The sequence below is a fragment of the Ailuropoda melanoleuca genome, chromosome 13, assembly GCF_002007445.2.
Source record: "Ailuropoda melanoleuca isolate Jingjing chromosome 13, ASM200744v2, whole genome shotgun sequence".
Taxonomy (NCBI): domain Eukaryota; kingdom Metazoa; phylum Chordata; class Mammalia; order Carnivora; family Ursidae; genus Ailuropoda; species Ailuropoda melanoleuca.
The window spans coordinates 43,787,030-43,805,479 of NC_048230.1; the positions used below are offsets into that span (position 1 = coordinate 43,787,030).

Genomic DNA, 18,450 nt, shown 5'->3' on the forward strand with positions numbered 1-18,450 from the left:
GAGTCTGCTTGAGATTCTTTCTCTCCCTCTACCCCCATCCTCTTCCCCTCCCCACTCTCTCTCTCTGTCTAAAATAAATAAAATCTAATTTTAAAAAAATTCTCTCCCTCTGCCCCTGCTCACACAAACCCTGATTTCTAAGTCAGCCAAGCCATGGCCACTCGTTTGACTGTGTTTGCAAAAGCCTTTCAGTTTAAACAAACTGGAGTCTTCCTCTTGACATACAATTTTTTTTGGGGGGGGGAATTTTTTTTCAAGAGTTCAGGCTATTTGAGCAATAATGCTGTTTTCAAGTATTTTACTGATCCCTCCTCTTTTTTTTTTTCCTGTCCTATCACTAAGCCTACTTGAGAAAATAAGGATTTTTTATTCCTGAAGGAAAAGGCATTTGGTGGAAGGAAGGAACACACATGCAGCCGTCACACAAGGAAGCTCGTGCTGCTCGGCGGTGCCCGTTACTGAGGCCGGCCGCTTTGAACGTCACTCATGCAAAGATGGTGCCACCAAATGGGCTACTATGATGGAAACTAATAATCTGTCAACTCTTATAAATATCAGGAATCACACTTTAGTCTCTGAGCCAAATTGCTACGAACATTTTCCTTTTGGGAGAAAAAACAAGAGTTTCCTGTCAGATCTAATTAAACGTGTTGCACGGCAGAGCCGGGGCCCCTGCACCACAGGCACAAGCACCCCTCTGGGCTCTGCCTGACTCGGTCTCCCCCCTGGGTGTCGACTCGGCCCGCTCCCTCACTTCCTCCAGTGCTGGCTCGTGCTGCAATGTCACCTTCTCAGCGAGGCCCTCTCTCACCTCCGCCGGCTCGCACCCTGGACCCTGCCCCTCCCACCCCGCGCTCTGTGGGCTTTGTCTCCGTGCGTTACAGCTGTACTCGGTCACTGGCTTCTTCTCTGTCCTCCTGGCAGACTGCGAGCCCTCCCCCCACAGCCCAGCGCTAGAACAGTGCTTGGCCCTAGACTAGGCGCTCAGATACTTGATGAGTGAATGGAAGGTAGCTTGACCTCAGAGGACGAGCTCTCCTTCCCCAGCGGTCAGGTTGAAAGTGTACTTCTGCAGCCTGGAGCCATGGGGCTGGGATGGGACGTGGAATGGGAGAACATAGCAGATGCCACAGGCTGCCCTTTGGGTCCGTCCACGGCCCATCTCTCGTATGAGCAAACCACAAGACTGGTGTGTGGAGCCGCTGGGTCTGTTCCATACATCGGGGGCTCCCGAGGGGACGGAGGTGAGGATGGAGCCTGCGCTCCAAGAGGCGAGGCCGTTCTCCCAGCGTGGTGAGCCTGCCCTGCCTCTGCTCCGAGCTTTCTGTCTCCCTCGCCTCTCTTCTTCCCACCATCTCCTCTCTCCACCCCTCTGCAGTAGCAGGAGTCTCTGGACAGTCACTAATGAACGCACACTGTGTCTCCTAGGATTCCCGGCCGGCTAAATGACCGGAGGACCCCTCTGGGAGAACTGAACTGGATCTTCACGGCAATCACAGACACCATCGCGTGGAATGTGCTCCCTCGGGGTGAGGCTGCCCGGCCGATCAGCTGGGGACAGGGGAGGGCTGCTGCCGCCTCGCAGTCGGAAGACGCCGGCTCTGGGAATGAGGGAGGAGAAATGGAATCAAGGTCTTGTCAGTGAGAAAAGCTGAGGGGGCCGGAGGAGGAGGCAAGAGCCTCCGGAGGTTTCCGTGAGTCACCACGGGTCAAGCACCAGAACAGCGGTGGGCACTCAGCCCCCGTGAGCTTTGCTCCAACATTAGCGTGCTATTTTCTAGGTGGACTCAGGACTCATTTTCTTCATAAAAATTGGCATGATCTAGATTTTTTAAAACCAGATTCCTTAAAACCAGCTATTATAAGACTTGTTTATATTGTTTCATAGTGACTGGATGGGATTTGGTGTTTGTACTTATGCAAGTGAGTGTGTGTGTATCTCACCAACGGGAAATGTGTCTGTTAGTGCCAACCTGCTTGTAAAACATTCTGATGGAGGTAAATTTGTGTATTTGGCTTTAAATGTTGGACATGAGTCACTGAAGATACCTTCTTCTGTTTTATCTGCCCTCAGATCTCTTCCAAAAGCTCTTCAGACAGGACCTGTTGGTGGCTAGTCTGTTTCGGAATTTTCTCCTGGCAGAAAGGATCATGCGGTCCTACAACTGCACCCCCGTCAGCAGCCCACGCCTGCCCCCCACTTACATGCACGCCATGTGGTAAGTGTCCAGCCGCCACACCCCACGGTGTGACTTTCTCTGAGTGGCTCCGTTTCTGTCCGTTTCTACGGTAGGACAAGCTTAATGGAATTATGGGAAGCAAAGTAGGAGGACAGGCCGCCGACCTGGAGACCCAAGTGTCGTTAACAAGTAGGCAAAGTCCCACCTAAAGCTCTCTGCGAATGGGAAGTGCGAGTCTCCTGCAGGGGCGCATGCGCCGTGGAGGGTCTTTGTAGCCAGAGCGGGACCAGCGCCTCCAGCACCTCGGATCCTGTAACTTGGCACGGGAGAGGCTCGCACAGAAGCTTCTGACTCTGCAGGGACCAGTACTGAGGGGAGAGACTGCTGGCGGGTTACAAAGTGCGTCAGATTGCTCCGCCAGATTAAGACCGTTGGATTCATGGACCAATTCATGAGTATGCTTATGTCACAGAATCACACGCACGTACACACACGCACACAGCGCCCACGGGTGAGGTCTTTATGCCCATCGATCGTAGTTCCCCAAATGGGACTGTTGCTGCTTACGCTGCTAGTAGTAGTATTAACAAGGATACCACCATGAGTTGTCTTTAATTCACATCCTGTGTCAGAAGGCACTGGTTTCTCCCTGTTTCCTTGCTTTTGCACCATGAGCAGAGTTTGGGGCAGTACAAAAATGGGGTGCTAGCAAAGAAGTGAGTCTGAGCTGTGTCCGTCGTGGGAGAAGCCCTCATGCAGATATTTAAAAACAGCAGTTCGCTCATGGTGTATTTTCATGACCAGGCTTATTTCCGTTAGTGAGTTTTCTTTAATATGTGGGCGACCACATTCCCCTGACCTTGAAAACCCGGAGAACCGAGGACGGGTTTGTGGACTCACTGCCCTCATCCACTGAAGGGAAATCAGGAAGGGGTATCTGCACGAGGAGAGTTGGGGCGAGCTGTGCCAGCGCCAGCAGCGGACTACACAGAGAGTTAGAACATGCGTCGGCCACACGCGCTCTGGAGTTCACAGGGTAAAGCGGCGCCGCCGCGGGAGCATAGGCTGAGCAAATCGCGGCGTGGCAAGGAGGTTGTGTGCGCACCGAATGGGGGCGCACAGCTCTGCTCCCGCTGCTCATGGGGCCAGAACCGGGAGGGTGTCCGAAGCCCTTCCTGTACTTAAAGTGAATCACTAAAGTGAAGACCAACGTTTCTGGAAGATTGGATCCTCAAAACAGCCTTCTCCCTTAAGAAAAGTGATGTCTTAAATCCTGTGTCTTTCTTGTGAACCAGGCTTTTATAAAACATGTATTATTTTTAAAAAGGGAAGAAATGGGGAGAAAACCACATGGGGTCAGTGCCGTGTGTCGTCTTGGGAGGATACCTGGGTAGACCATAGGAAATGGACACCACACCAGCTGCCCCGTGACACGCCTTCCAGACCACAGGGCTCCACGGGCCGAGTGGGTTCCTCGCGACATGGAGACGGGAGTGGGCGCAAGGCACCGACTGTCAGAAGAAAGTGGCTTACGTCCTCCTGTCCCCTTCTGGTTGACAGACAGGACAGACGGGGCGGGAGCCAGGGCAGCTGGGGAAGGAGCCAGGTACAGACGGCAGCCTCCACTCATCTTCCCGGACGCCTTTCCCCAGGATTGGCCTCTTAGAATCTTTCTGAACTCCAGAGTTTGTGTAAGAACTGCTTAAGGTCCAGAGTCTAGATGTGACAGCAGCACCTTGTGATCCCACCGTCACTGGTAAGGGTACCTTTTCTTACCGCAGCCCTCTCTCCTGCGAAGCTGACTCCTGTGAGCCTCGTAAAGCAAACCCGCAGGCGTATCTGCGTGCACAGAAGCATGAGCGACCCAGCGGTCCACAGAGGCCCAGCTGAACGTGGGGAGAGCCTCACAGTACTCTGAGGCTCGTGGAATGGCTAGCAGCCATCTGTGTACACCCGGACCGTCCTCCTTTCTTGATCTGGCCTCCCTGAGCACTTCAGGGCCCCTGTGCGGCTAGAACGGACCCTGAAGACTGGGGTCTCGTCAGCTCACTCAGCCTTCACGGTCCCCGACTGTACAGAGCACCATCTGGCCTGCTGCCCTCCCTGCTCCCTGTCAGGTGGATTCCAGTTCTTGCAGGTTGGACTCGTACCGGAGCCGGCGCTTGGCACCAGGTGCTGTTGGAGAGTGCTCCCAGACCAGACCCGGGCACGGGAGGCGGCAGGGTTGGGCAGAGAGGAAGGTCAACCAGCCGTACGGTCTCGGCAGCCCCGTTCAGTCGACCCTCGACTCTGTGCGGCTCCGAGGATGGGGTGACCCTTCACAACAGTTCTCCTCATCCTGAGAGGACCAGGCCGCTGTGCTGGGCTCCCGCTATCTTATGGGCTTACTGACACTCCAAGGGACCTTTCTGAGCGTTGGAAGCACGAAATGGATTTGGGTCTCCTTGAGGCGTCCAACTTCCTGACTCCTGTCCAGCCTATTTCCTTGAAGCACATTTTCTTTCCTCACCCAGAAAGGTGAGCCTCTTTCCAGTTGGTTCTGTGGAGCTTGTCACCAGACCCTCCAAGGTCTGTCACAGGGACCGCAGGATGGTCCAGCTCCCGCCAGCTGCTGGGAGTGAATTTTGTTCACATGAGCGTGTCCTTAGAAGTCAGACTGTGACAGTGCCATGTCAGTGCTCCCAAGCTGAGGACAGAGATTCCGCCCTGCTGCCTCTTGATGGTCCCATTGAAGGAGTCCCTCCAGCAGGAAAAGCAGGAGGGGATAGAAGTACACCTCCACTCCCGGCCCTCCCTTCTCCTTACTCTCCAGCCTGTTTCCATAATGTAGTTTGATAGACATTTTGGAGGAAAGATTTAAGGTAAAAGTAAGCTCGGGGAGGAGAAGCATAAGCACTACTCGGCAGCTGGCATAGATGTGAGGATGGGCCTGTCTCGCGCCACCAGTTCTGGGCCCCCCGGGGTGGCAGCGTGTGGACTGGCTGCGACTGATGGGCTTGGTTTTACCTTCATGGCCAAAGGAAGTTATGTGCTTTGGATTTTTTCTTTTTCTTTTTCTTTCTGAACCTGAACCTTAGGTATGTATCTTGTGTGCCATTCTGGCATTTCACATGAAAGTGAAGAAGCCATTTTGTCGGTTCTCCACCTGGTGGGAAGGGACAAGTGAGGCATCGGTAGCTCCCACTGAACCCAGGCTTAGCACAGGAAGGGTGACTGAAAGCCAGATCCCTTGTGCCAAAATGAAAGGGAACACGGAAACCAGCCGACAAACTAAATTCATGTTATAAGAAAGCCCATTGGCTGTTTTTCCGACGGATGTGTTCTATTTAGAAATAGAAATCCCGCAGTCTGAAGAAGAATCAAGGAATATATTCATTACCTGTTGTTGAACGACCATCTTCCCGCACATTGAGTGGCTTAAAGCACACACAGTTATGCAGTTTCTGTGGGGCGGGGGGCTGGTCTGCTAGGGGTCTCACCAGGCTGCAGGGACCCACAGTCCCTGCCATGTGGGGTCCCCCATGTGCCTCGAGCCTCTTCAGCAAGGAAGGGCATGGCGGTCTTACACGGTGTGACATAGCATCAGGGACAGCGTCCCCTTTGCCAAATTCTGTTGGAAGTCAGTCCCAGGTCTGTCCAAGGGGCCGCCCGGGAGGCCACCGTCAGGGTCTGCACCACGAGCAGCGTCTTGCTAAAGGCAGACAGCTGGAAAGTCAACGGGAACTGTGCGCAGAAGGCCAGGCATGGGCAGCTGAGAGATGGTGAGCCGTGGTCTTCACTGAGACGGACGTATAGGCAAGTCACAGCAAGTGATCCAAAGGTGCTGACTGTAAAAGTAAGCACACCAGTGACTTATTCATTAAGTACCTCCTGTGGTTCGTGTGTCATACATGCTTTCCGTGGACTGAGTCATGCCTCTCGTGACAGGTGTTATTGGCAACAGCCCCATTTTGCAGGTGAGCACGTGAGGTGCAGGGAGGTGAGTGAGTGGCCACACGGCAGGGCCTGGCCACAACCGGGCGGTGCAGCCCCAGACAGCGGTGCAGCCCCAGATGTCTGTGCTGGACTCGTCAGTACCTATGTATACATGTACGCAGGCCTCTAGATGTGTGAGAGGGGACACGCATAGACACCAGGTCACAGCATCTCCGTCACCTGTCAGGAAGCTTGTGTGGTGTCTGGGAACACGTCTGATCAGACACCATGGTGGAGGAGTGGCCCTGCGCCGGGCTGGGTGACACAGGGTGGCATGGATTCCACTGGAAGGACCTTGCCGCCCAGATCACTTCTGTTCCGTTCCGTTCCCTCCCGTGCCAGGGTTCAGCCAGCCTCACCTGCGGGGACAGAACCCTGGGTCTCCCTTCAGCTGGACGTGGAAGTGGCCGGACATTAGCAACCACTCTGGAATCTGGTTTGTCTTGCCGTGTCCTCCCCGTGAATACCGTGGAACCACCTTCCCCTGCACCTCTGTCCTCCGCTGTGGCCTTGCCGGCCTCAGGCTCCCTGATCCCTGTCCCTGCCTGCGCCATCCGCTTTGCATCCTCCTGTCCCAGCTCAGGAGGGAACATGAGACATTCTGAAAGATTTTGGCAAATAAAGCCATTTATCAGAATTTTAGCTGTAAAAGGGAGAAATGGGACTACCCCTGGTATCTAACAGAGCAGGTGTGTAATTGAGATACGTGTACTTGCAAGAGGATAAGCAATCTTAAAATTATATTTGTGAAGATTATTTACTGCTAGGCAAATGTGTTACGTGTCAAGAGCCGACCCAAGCTGCGGCAACAACAGAATCCCATCTACCCTATGATATGTGTTACGTGCTGAGAAAAAGGCAGAACAGAGCGGTGACCCGGGGCGAGTGGCGTGGGCGCCTGGGCCGTGGAGCCGAGGGCAGGCTCTCCATTTTAAAAGTCGGCAGATACTGCTTTTGTAATTTAAAGTCTGCACGTAGATTTTTTTTTTAAGCTTTTGAGACACCAAAAGCTATTTTTTTTAACGATTGAGTCATTATGATTAAGGCATTATTTGTCAAAATACAAAACTGGAGACAGAAAAAATTGTTGAGTACTTCTTTGCACAAAACATGTGTGATTAGTAGAATCCTGTAAGGTTTGGTGCCGGGATTTGGTCTCACTTGATACGTTTCAAATGCTGTGACAAGAGCTCATTAAAATTCCAAGTTGGAAATTATTCACACACATTAGACTCAGTCCCGAGTTTGTACAAAAAATAGGACTGTCCTTGAAACAGCCCATTGTGGGGATACCTTGCACCCCTGCCAAGCACAGGGCACTGAGTGGGCCTTATAAAGGTTATAAAAAGCCTTTCTAGAGAAGTGTAAAATAATGCCAACTGTCTATTGACTGTCGGGTCCCGGGGACCCAGCCTGGGAAAGACCAGCACAGCCTCTGTCGTCGTGGAGCTGGAACACAGCTGAGGGGCACTCGTAAAGAAAAGCCTTTCTGTGAGGGGACGGGCCCTGGTCAGAAAGAGGCTCCGGCCTCCTTGGCTCCGTGCGGTCAGCAGAACTCGAGAGGCTCCCAGCACCGGGGCAAGACAGCTTCCCGACAAAGCTGCGGGCCTGCTCGCACCAGCCCTGCCTGGGAGCTCTGAGTCCTGAGTCACCTCCCTATACCTGTAAACGTCCTGGCGTGGTCAAGCGGCCTGTGTCCGGCGTGAGTGTGACTGTCCTGTCTGAGCCCGAGGTGGCAGAGGCAGGCAAAGCCCCACGGTGCGCCGGGTCTAGGTGTGGAGACACCCAAACATCAAAAATGAGGTCTCGCCACAAGGGGTTTGAAGCCTGGAGAAGGGGGTTGCTACACAGTGCGTTCGCTACAAGGAAAGAGCACCCACAGCTCACAGAACCAGGAGGACCCGCATAGGGGGTGTGGTCAGGAGAGCCGAGAAGTGGAACCCCCTGGAGCAGGGGGCAGGGGTATGGCTGTGGCCAGAGCTGCAGGCAAGGGGCCTCGTGCTTGGGCGAGCGGAGCGGGCCGGGAGCCAGGGACCCCAGCTGGTAATGCGGAAGGCACCGAGTCGGATGCGGCTGGGTTTGAGTAGCATGTAGTGCTGGGGTCCCGGCAGTGGCGGTGTGGCTTGATGTGAGGAACTGGATTTCGGAGTGTTTTATCTGCTGAGATGGACAGGGCTTGGTGACCAATTACATCCAGGGTATGAAGGACAGGCTGGACAGTGGGACCTCTCCAGGGCTCTGCCTAGAAAGCTGAGTCGGCGGTGCTGCCCGTGACCAGCCCTGAGAGCAGGTGCATGGGCGGCGGGAGGGGCCAGAACGAGCTCCCTGGTGAGCCTGCCAGCTGTGCATCCAGCAGACCCCAGAAGTGTGGAGGTTCAGGGCAGTTGACGGACGTGTTGATGACAGTGTGAATGGTTGCTGTTTATTGAGCACCTTCGAAGTGCTTAGTGTGCATTATCTTACTACTCCTCAACAGCCTGGTGACATTCTCAGCTCAGCTCAGTGTGCGTGGGAACAGGCTCGGGCGGCAGGTGTGGTGTGTCCGGAACCACTGTCCCTTCCTGCCCAAGAGGGAACACTTGGCATCTCCGAAGCGGGGGCTCCTCTGCGCGTGCATGTGGTGGGAGGAGAAGCCACAGCGCGGGCGGTGCAGGACAGGGGACTGTGGGTGAGTGACCCGTCGGGCCATGTCGAGAGAGGGAATGTGGCTTTCCCAGGTTCGTGTCAGGCCCTTGCACAGGGCCCCTCGCACCAGCAGCACACACAGATTCTGGGTCAAATGGGCCGGCCTTGGCACTGCGTGGGGTCCTGGTGTGGCAGCCGCCACCTGTGGGAGGAGACCACCGTCAGGGGCATGGACCATAAAAGGATGGCTTTTCGGGAAACGTGCAGCAGGGCACAGAGTGGCCCCACACCCGAAAGTGCATTCTCTGGGCAGAATTTGGGAGCAGTGAGCCTTGAAGGGTTTCAGGCAGCAGGAGTCTCCTTGTGCCCAGTCTGCTGTGGTGGCGGACCCTGCAGGGTGTCTGTCAGTCCTGCAGGAGCCCTGATGAGGGGTTGGCGAGGGGTGAGGGGCGGAGGGCCGGGAGGGCCCATTGGTCAGGCCGGGCGTTGACAGCAGGCCTGCATCGTTGGCACTCAGTTCAAGTGCTGCTCCTGATGGCAGTTTGAGCCCACAGTAAATTTTTAAAGAGTAGCCATAAATTCATATATTCACTTACAACTTCCTTATTTTAAAATGTAGATAGCCAGGGGCGCCTGCGTGGCTCAGTTAAGTGTCCAGCTCTTGATGTCAGCTCAGGTCGTGATCTCAGGGTCGTGAGATCGAGCCCCATGGTGGGCTCTGTGCTCAGCGGGGAGTGTGCTTGGGATTTTCTCTCCCTCTCCCCTGCCCCCTGCACATGTGCGTTCTCTATCTCAAATAAATAAGTAAATCTAAATACATACATACATACATACATACATGTGTTGTCAATACAATATTTTCAAAAAACTTTTTGAGGGCCAAACCAAACCCATGGGGGCCCCATTACAGCCTGCTAGGGACTCTGCAGGAGACCGTGACCATGGACGCCCTTGGGGTGGAAGTGGGAATTCAGTGCCTTGGTGCCCCCTGGGCCCTTGGAGCCTGGTAGCCATGCAGTGGGGAGGCGTCCACGGTGGTGCCGCCTGCCCATGTCTTGGCACGGTGGCCTGGGCTCACCATCCATGAGCCTGTCCTGCTTCACTGCGCTTCCAGGGTCCTCTCCAGTTGGGATCTTTTTTTGAAAGGCTTGATATGATGACTTCCTATCCCGATATGCTGAGAAATGCCATGTAAGTAAAACTACAGGGTTCTCTTATGGAAATCAGTGGTGATGAGATTTCCGTGGAGGAAAATCATGTGCATGTAACACACGTTTTCTCCGGATAGGATTTTCCTAACGACAGTGCCAGCATGAGTCTGTAGCCAGAGTAAACATTAGTCGATCCCATTAAATGCTGAAAATTATACCATTACCCAACTTTGATCAGGAGTTGAATATGAAATCAGGTTTTAGGTTTCAAGAAGGACATAGGTGCTCGTAGGAACATAATAAAGCAGTCATGGCCAGAACCGTCGTCTGGTTGATGAGTTGTCTTCCGTGTCGCTGCGGCAGCGCAGGCCCTCCCGCGCCAGCGTCTGCGCCGAGGCAGCCCTGTGGTCCTGGCTCCTAGACGAGGAGCCGGCCTGCTGCGGGACCCGCCACGCTGGCGCTCCTACGGCCGCTCCAAAGCCCGTGGACACATGGGGGTTTCCAGCCAGGGCGAGCGTCTTGAGCATACAGAGAATTCAGGGGGATTCATTCGGTAGTAAACAGACCCCACCACCACCCACGTTATGAGCGATCCCAGTTTTTAAAATGCTTTTCCCATGATCTCTGTCAAAAGTGACTGAAGTCCTAGTCACCTTGCATTGACCGGCTTTAATGTCCACCTGCGACTTTCCCATGGGGCCACCTTGGACGAGCTTGCTGTCCGTTCACACCCAGGGGCGACTAGGAGACCCACGTAAACGGTCTTTGCTTCCCAGGGGAGTGTCCGTGGTGACACAGTCTTGGTCCCATACACACTCGCCCACACACGAAGAAAACAGACAAGCATAAAGGTGGGAGAAGAGCATGAAGGGCATGCTTGCATGTTGCCACTCTCCTTCCAGGGTTTGGGGGAAGGGTTTATTTGCACTTGTGTTTCCTAGACATTGGGTGCCAGCCCCGTTTGGCTGTGGTTCCTGCGTTTGCTGAGATGTTTTCCAAGTAGGTGCTCACAGAGGCACAGCCGTGCTTCCCGGCCTGTCCTGGTGCCCCAGCTGGGTTTAGCAGGAAGGCTGCGAGTGCAGCCGCACAGCTGTGTTGTACATCTGGGGGGAGAGAGCCACCTGAGATGGTGGCCATCTTTATTTCTTCATAAAATCAAAGTCAGAGGTCAGAAATACCGGGTATAAATACCGGGTCAGGCAATGATGTGGGGCCTGCAGTCTCACCCCTGCTGATACACTGACTCGGCTCCAGTGGGAAGCCGCCTCCCCTTCCCCTGCCGGTGGATAGAGGTAGTGGTTGAAATACAGGTTAGTTGGTGGCGCAGAATCCAGTGGCTTCCTGAAGGAGAGCCTGTTTCTCTTTCCATGTAGCCTGATGTGAGCCGCCGGGACCCGGGCTTCGAACGCCCCGCAGCGGCTAGCCCCTCGGGCCCCACTCGTTTCTGCTGTTGACCGTGGCTGTCTCATACACCTCACCCAGGGAGGCTGGGAACGTGGCAGTTCCCGGGTGGCAGGTGTCCATCTCACACACCAAGTGGGGAACAGGCGGTGGGATCAGGTGCAGACACCGAGAAGGTCGTGCTCAGCTGCGCTTACGTTCTGCTGAGGTGACTGAGTGCTCGCTGCTTGTGTGGGCTTGCAGCAGACCTGGTTTGGTGACAAAACACATGAAAACAGTCCCCCTTGCTCTTTCTCCCCCTCCTTGTAAATAGGCCAGAGCTTGTGCATCCCCAGGGAGCCCACAGCCAATGTTGTGGGAGAGAGCACCTGGAATAAATAACGTGCCGTCTCGTTACTACAGCCCTTGGGTGGTGATGGAGAGGTTGAATTCTGAGCAGGGGGAGGAAGGGAACAAAGCCGAACAGAAATTGAGGTTAAAACACAAAGTAATCTGCATTTGCACTTTGCTCCAGGCGGGGCACTAATGACGAAACGTTCGGCTGGCTCCTGTTTAATGTTTGATGTGAAGCCATCAGGGACTCGTTCTCCTTCACTTTCGATTTCTGCAGGTCCTGAAACCTTGCCTCTCTCCACAGTAATGACCTGTGCTTTCTGTTCCCGTCAAGGGCGCCTCTCCCGCTGAGCGATCGCTGCAGATGGAGGCCGCCCGCTCTTGGAAGGCTCTCCTCCCAGCCCACTCCTTGGGCAGCTGCCATCAGAGGCCCGTTTCCTGAAAACCCGAGCTCTTGCCTGCGCGGCACGTTTTCCAGGCAGTGACTCATGGAGCAGCCCACCGCGCGGGGAGCCTCTGCTCCACACCGCCAGGATCGGATCAGCTGGTCAGGCTGTCACCGCGCCCCCTCCCGCTGCAGTGCGGCCCCTTCGCGGGCTGTGGGAAGTGCGAACGCAGACACCCTCCCAGGTTGGCGCTTGCCTGGGTGCCAGAGCACACCGAGCCCGGCAGCCCACCGCCAGGGCCTCAGACTTCCCAGAACTCACGTTCCCACTCTCCCTGAGTGAGAACCCGAATTAAGACTCCAAGTTCATTTTGATCTTACCCTAGAAAATGCAGCCAGTTTTAGCCAACTGATACAACGCTGGCAGAGAGCAGCACTCTCGTGCTGCTGGGCTTTCATGGGAGCTCAGGTCCCCTGAGTGGTCCTTTCCCCTCGTAAGCACCAATAGCCTAAGGCCTGGAGAGGTCAGCAGCCTGCTGCGCTCCACGCGTGCCAGTCAGCACGTTTGCCCGTCAGGTTTCCGTAGGTTTTAGATGTTCTCCCGAGTGCTGGCATCTCAGCACCATGGGCCCAGCCCTTTTTCTCTCTCACTCAGACAGCTGTGTCCCTCTGCCCATGGCCCTGAGCAGCTTCTCTTCCTCGCTCCCAGCAAGCTCGGCAGCTCCCCTGGTCCGGGGCTCCCTGCCATGTTCACAGCCCCCAGAGTCCCTGTGCACAAAGGAAACGCCCTGGGCTGCTTGAGGACTCAGCCCCGGAGGGAAAGCTCTTGCCTTCCGGCGCTGTCAGGCCAGCTGGTGCTGACTCAGAGCACACTGTCGGAAGGAGTGTTGCCCCGCTCGCCCTGATGGGGCTCTATGGGGCTTTCAGTCTTTGGAGGGTCTGAGCGGGCTTCAGGAGACCAACTGATGGTCTCTCCCAGTGCAGCCTGGTTTCCCCAATACTCTGTGCAGAGCACCCAGCCAGGACCATGGACAGCTGTCGGGGGGGGGTGGTGTCACAGTGGGCTTCTTGCCTCCTGATCTTGATGAGATGGCGGCTGAGAGGGTGTGGCGCTGGCTCTGCTGTGGGCGCGGTTCCCGGGTGCGACCCTAGCAGCTGTAGCTGACTCCTGGGGCCCAGAGCCAGGCTTCACGGCCAGCGCCCTGGACGCCCCCAGCACCCACCTCTCACCTTCCCCTGCCCCCACCTTGTACACACTTTCTTCCAACTCCAAGTTCAAAGTTTTTATTTGATTAAAGTCAAGGAATTTTTATAGAGTTTGATTGCAGTAATTGACTCTTCTAACAGAGCAGATATCTCCCTCAACGCGCTGAAGAACCATTTCGCTTGCAGCCTGGGCACTTATCGAGCATATGGGAACTATTTATTGCCTGTTCTTTGAGGCACTTTTGATTATGTGCTGATTGCCTCTTAATTAGATTGGCGGGGGAAGGGCACGCTTGTTCAGAGGGGCTGGTTGGGAAAGCTGGACTATATTCCATGTATTTCCATAACGATGGAGGGCCTGCTAGGCTTTTGTTTCTCTTACACGTTTCCTGTGTTTCTGGCTGTTTACATTTTTCCTTCCCGGTGTGGTCGTCTCTGGGGACATGGAGAAACAGGGCCGCGAGTCTCATAAACAGCAGGTGGAATCCCGCCTCTCGGGAACTTCCCTGGGAAGAAAGGTGGCCACACTGAAAACCAGATCCGTGTGCTGATCCCCACTTTGTCTCCATGAGGAAGGGACGGGGCAGAGCAGGGGCGCAGGAACCCCTGTGTCCACGGCATCCACGCATCCATCTGTGTCTGTAGAGAAAGGGAGGTGATTCTCTATGTCAGTTTAGAACCAACAGTGAATGCTGTGAGCATCTGTTGCCCGTCGGTGCCCCTGCCAGCGCGCCTGCTACCCCACGTCTCCCAAGGACCCTGCGAGCAAACACGATCGTTACTCCTTACAGATGGGGAAACGGACTCTGGGGAGCTGGAGCCACGTGCGCCGGACCCTGGAGCCAGGCTGGCGGGGCACTCACCATTTTGAACGTGTTTTGAGCCAGGTCCCGATGCCTTGAGAAGTTGGTGGAAGGAGGCCAGGGTCACACATGGGAGAGACTTGCTGTCCCCTCCAACAGGCACTGCCTGCCTTATCCCCGAGTGGCTCACGTTGGCACAGGCCCAGGCTCCTGTGTTGGGCAGGGTGGTGGCGCAAGGCCAATCCTGACTCTGGGCGGGACAGGGGACCCACAGACGGACCCGCCTTCTCCTGGTGCCACAGTGGCCGTTTCTGATGAAGCCCCGTGGGGCATTTGTGTGCCCATGCCACGGCTGCTCTGTGGACGTGGACAGGCTATCGTGATCAAGTGCGGGGCTGAAGCTACAGTGAGAAGTGAGGCAAGTCTCTTTACTGTTCCCAAGCTCTTCTCATGTGAATTTGAAGAGAACCGATGTTAACAAACAAAATGGTTCTGGCGGGCTGTCAGATGTCTTCCGATTCTCCTGAGGACCCGTGGCCATGGCTCTGCCCAGACATGGCCAGGGCCCCTCCCGGAGAAGCAGTCAGTAAGGCCTGTCCTTACTGTGTCCCTCTGTTCTCTCCACAGGCAAGCCTGGGACCTTGCCGTCGACATTTGCCTCTCTCAGCTGCCCACCATCATCGAGGAAGGCACCGCATTTCGGGTAAGTCCCGCGAAGGGTATCTGCGTGGTCCATTGGGGGGCTCCGTCCCTGGGCACGTGGTCCGCAGAGCCCCCAGCACGGGTGTGGTGCCCGGGGTGCTGGGTTGTCAGATTTTGCCCGCCTGGGAGAAGGTGCCGTTAGCAGAAGTTTGAAAGATTACATCAACCAGGGGTTAAAGATTTTGAAATGGTGAGCTGTCAAGAAATGTCTTCTCTTAGAATGATGTTCTTGTCAATCTGCTTTTCTTAATGCACGCTCCCTGACCCCGTGTTCCAGGCTCTGCCTTTTAACCAGAATGGATTATGGTTTCCCTGAGACTCCTGACTGGAACCTGAGGGTATAAATCTCAGCCCTGAGGGAACATCTGGTCCCCAGGCTGCCCAGGGGACTGACTCACCAGGGGTCGCACAGCCCTCCGTCTGCTGCACGACCTCCGGGTTTTCATTCAGGATTCATGTATCGAGTCTGAGTGTGTGTGCACCAGACCCAGCCCCTCCATCAAGGGCCCTGAGGAAGGAGGAGGGTCACTCATGTCTATGCACATGTGCCCTCTGACCCTCAAGGATCAGGGAGGCTTCCAGGTCTGGGAGAGCCGGGGCAGCAGAGCAAAGTGGGTGGTCGAGGCCATGGAGGGTGGGGCTGGAGGGTCAGAGCCACTGGCCTTCTCTACCCACACCTTCGTCTCTGACCCCACCCAAGACTACAGTGGCAAGCTCACTCCCCTGGGCCTCAGTTTCCTCTTTTACAGGGGAATCAGGGTGGTATGCAGTTGAAGGGGCACAGGAGGACTGAAGGCGTTCATACAGGCTGAGTGCTCAGGTCAGGCATGGGGCGTGTGGCGTACCTGTACTCGTGTGCACGTGTGAAGTGTGTGCGCACTTCACACAAGTGTGGGATGTCTGTGTACATGTGTGCTCGTGTGGGTGCACGTGTGTGCGTGCATATCTGTGTGGTGCGTGTGCGTAACTCCGTAACTCCTCAGATGATCTCAGTGCCCCTGGTGGGGATGATGAGCTAAGAGGCCTCCCTCTCTTTTTTATCTCCTATTTCCTCCTTCTTTGTTACTTGACGTTTTTCACATTTTGTTATGAAAACTTGCAAACCTACAGCGCCATTGAGAGGATCGTACAGTGAGCACCTGTGTGCTCAGTCCCGCCATCAGCATCGGCCGCGCTTGCTGGAGCGTGTCCATTCCTCTCTCCGGCTGCCTTTTTTTTTTCTTTTAACACACTCACAAGTTACATCACAGACTGCCTTGCATTTTAAACCCTGAACTGGAAGCCGGCAGAGCCTTCCCTCGGCTCTCACTAGTGTGCTTGGCGTCGGCCGAGGGCCCCCTTCCCATTGGACCTAAGCTCTGGGCAGGGACCGGGCTCGAGCATAGTCCCAGGACTCCGTGGGGACAGCCCTGGCCTCCCCTCCACCGCAGCTGGGTAGCCCTCCCCAGTGCCTCAGCTCGCCAAAGGAGGCCAGGGCCACAAGCACGTGTTCGGAAACCCTAATACGCTCCAGCTTTTTGTATGGTGTATGGTTTTACTTTGTTCCCTTAGGGGGTCAGAACTATATACTTGTGTGTAAGATAACACGGTGTCTGTGTTATTACCCTTCTGCTCCAGTGCCAGGTATGTTTCCAGGGATCTCAATACCTCATTTCTAACCTGCTGGAATCCGTATTCTGCATGTGGGAATCATTTCCCCAAATTGTGACAGGGAGGGATAACCGATGTAGACCACATGCTGGCTTTTTTATTTTGTTTTCACTTCCTTGGGAGCAGAACGTACGTAGAGAAAATTGCACGCCATGAATGTGTGGCTTGAGGAGTTTTTATAAGATGGACCCACCCGAGCGACCAGGACCCGAATCAAGCGGCTACACGTTAGAAGCCCACAGAAGCCCCTTCCTGCTCCCTTCTCTCTGCTTTCCCCAAGGGTCACTACTTTCTTGCCTGGTTTTGTGCACTTGGATACACAGAATCCTGCAGGATGTAGCCTTTGTGTCTGACTGCTTTCACCCAGCATTACGTCTGCTCCCGTGGGCGCAGCTCTTACCCAGCGCGGGGTTCTCCAGAGCTCACGTGCCCCTCCCCTGGCCAGTAGCATTTTGAGTTTCCAGGTTGCAGCCCCCACAAACAGTGCTGGCCAGGCCCAGGCCAAGTCATTGGAGCCTGAGGCCAAGGAGAAATCAGTAATTCTGAGGCTGTCTTTACTTGAAATTTTGATATTTTGTTCATTATGGATTTTTGCATTTATTTTTTTTAATTTTGCTTTAAATCTCACTTACTGGGTTTTTTTGGTGCCCCCTTAAGTTTTGTTCCTGGGGTGTATGCCCCCCTTGCTGTAGCCTGGCCCCAGCCTAGTGTGGGTGCTGCTAATTTCTTCCTTGCCTTTGGTACATCTATGTCAGGGGTACACCCTGGGAGTGAAGTTTCTGGTCACCAGGCATGCATGTGGTCAGTGTTAGTAGAAGCTGCCAGGCAGTTTGCCAAAGTGACCGAATCAGTGTTCACTCCTACCCACAGCGTACGAGTGTTTTAGTCGCCCGGTGTCCTCATTCCTACTTGCTATGTTCTACCCTTTTCCCCCTTATTTGGCTATTCTGGTTCAATGTGAAGAGGCATTTCGCTGAGATTTTACCTTATATCTCCTTGATGGTCAATAGTGTTGAGCCCTGTTTTGTATTCTCATTGGCCATTTGCATATCCTCTTTTGTGAACTGCCTGATCAAGTCTTTTGATTTTTCTTTTATGTTATGTGTTTCCTATTGATTTGTAGTGATTGTATATATCTTCTGAATACAAATCCTTTGTCACTCATTGTGAATTTTTTTTATTTTTTTTACTCTGGACTTTATTTTCACTTTTTCAGTGTTTTGTTTTTTCCTTGAACAGAAGTTTCTTGTTTTAACATAATCCAGTTTGCCAATTTTTTTTTCTCATACTTAAGACTTTTGGTACCCTGTTAAGATGAACATCCCTGAGAAGGTGTTCTCCTCTTTTTCTTCTGAAAGCTGGATTGTTTTACTCTTACCCTTAGACCTGCAGTCCATCTGGGATTTCCTCACATGGACGTGTCAGTAGGGCTCGAGATACGCTCTTCCACACATAGATGTTCAGTTCACCCAGTGCTATTTACATCGAGTCAGGCAACCATCTTTGTGGGGCTGCTTCTGGCTTCTGTGCTCTGCCCCGTTGGACACTTTGTCCTCACACAGGTACTGAGCACGCTTGATTTTGAAAGCACTTTTGATAGGGGTTACACAGATCCGTAGGTGGACTTGGGGGCATCTCTACAATGTTGAGTCTTCCCATCCATCAACATGACTGCAAATGGTATCTTCCTAAATTCCATTTACTGTTTTTCTTTGTATACGTAGGGCTTATAGGTGATTTGTGCAGCAGCTTTACTAAATTCACTGCTTTGTTCTAATAATTTTCCTATAAATTACTGGCTTCATCTTAAAACCTCACTGTCAGATACCCCAGAACAAAGCCCAGCACGTATGTCACTCTTCCAAAGTCAGTAGTTGGGAAGACAGATTTTAGTCAATGATGGAAAGGAGCCCAATGAGAACCAGCATTTGCTGACATAGGAGAGGGGAGGAGCATTGCACACAGTGGGAAACGTGGATAATGGACTTTCTTGAGGGGCTTAAAGAGAGCCCTTCTGCAGACTGAGCTCTGACGGGGGG

At 54.0% G+C, this 18,450-nt stretch overlaps 1 protein-coding gene across 4 annotated transcripts in view; it reads left to right on the forward strand.

The window, feature by feature from the left end:
* RPTOR (regulatory associated protein of MTOR complex 1) overlaps nucleotides 1-18,450 on the forward strand; it is a 335,634-nt gene that overhangs the window by 216,074 nt on the left and 101,110 nt on the right. For all 4 annotated transcript variants that reach the window (XM_002921791.4, XM_019802367.2, XM_034640603.1 and 1 more), the window contains 3 exons: nucleotides 1,429-1,529; nucleotides 2,075-2,219; nucleotides 14,687-14,762. In XM_002921791.4, coding sequence (XP_002921837.1) covers nucleotides 1,429-1,529; nucleotides 2,075-2,219; nucleotides 14,687-14,762 — 322 coding nt within the window. The remainder of the gene's footprint in view (nucleotides 1-1,428; nucleotides 1,530-2,074; nucleotides 2,220-14,686; nucleotides 14,763-18,450) is intronic.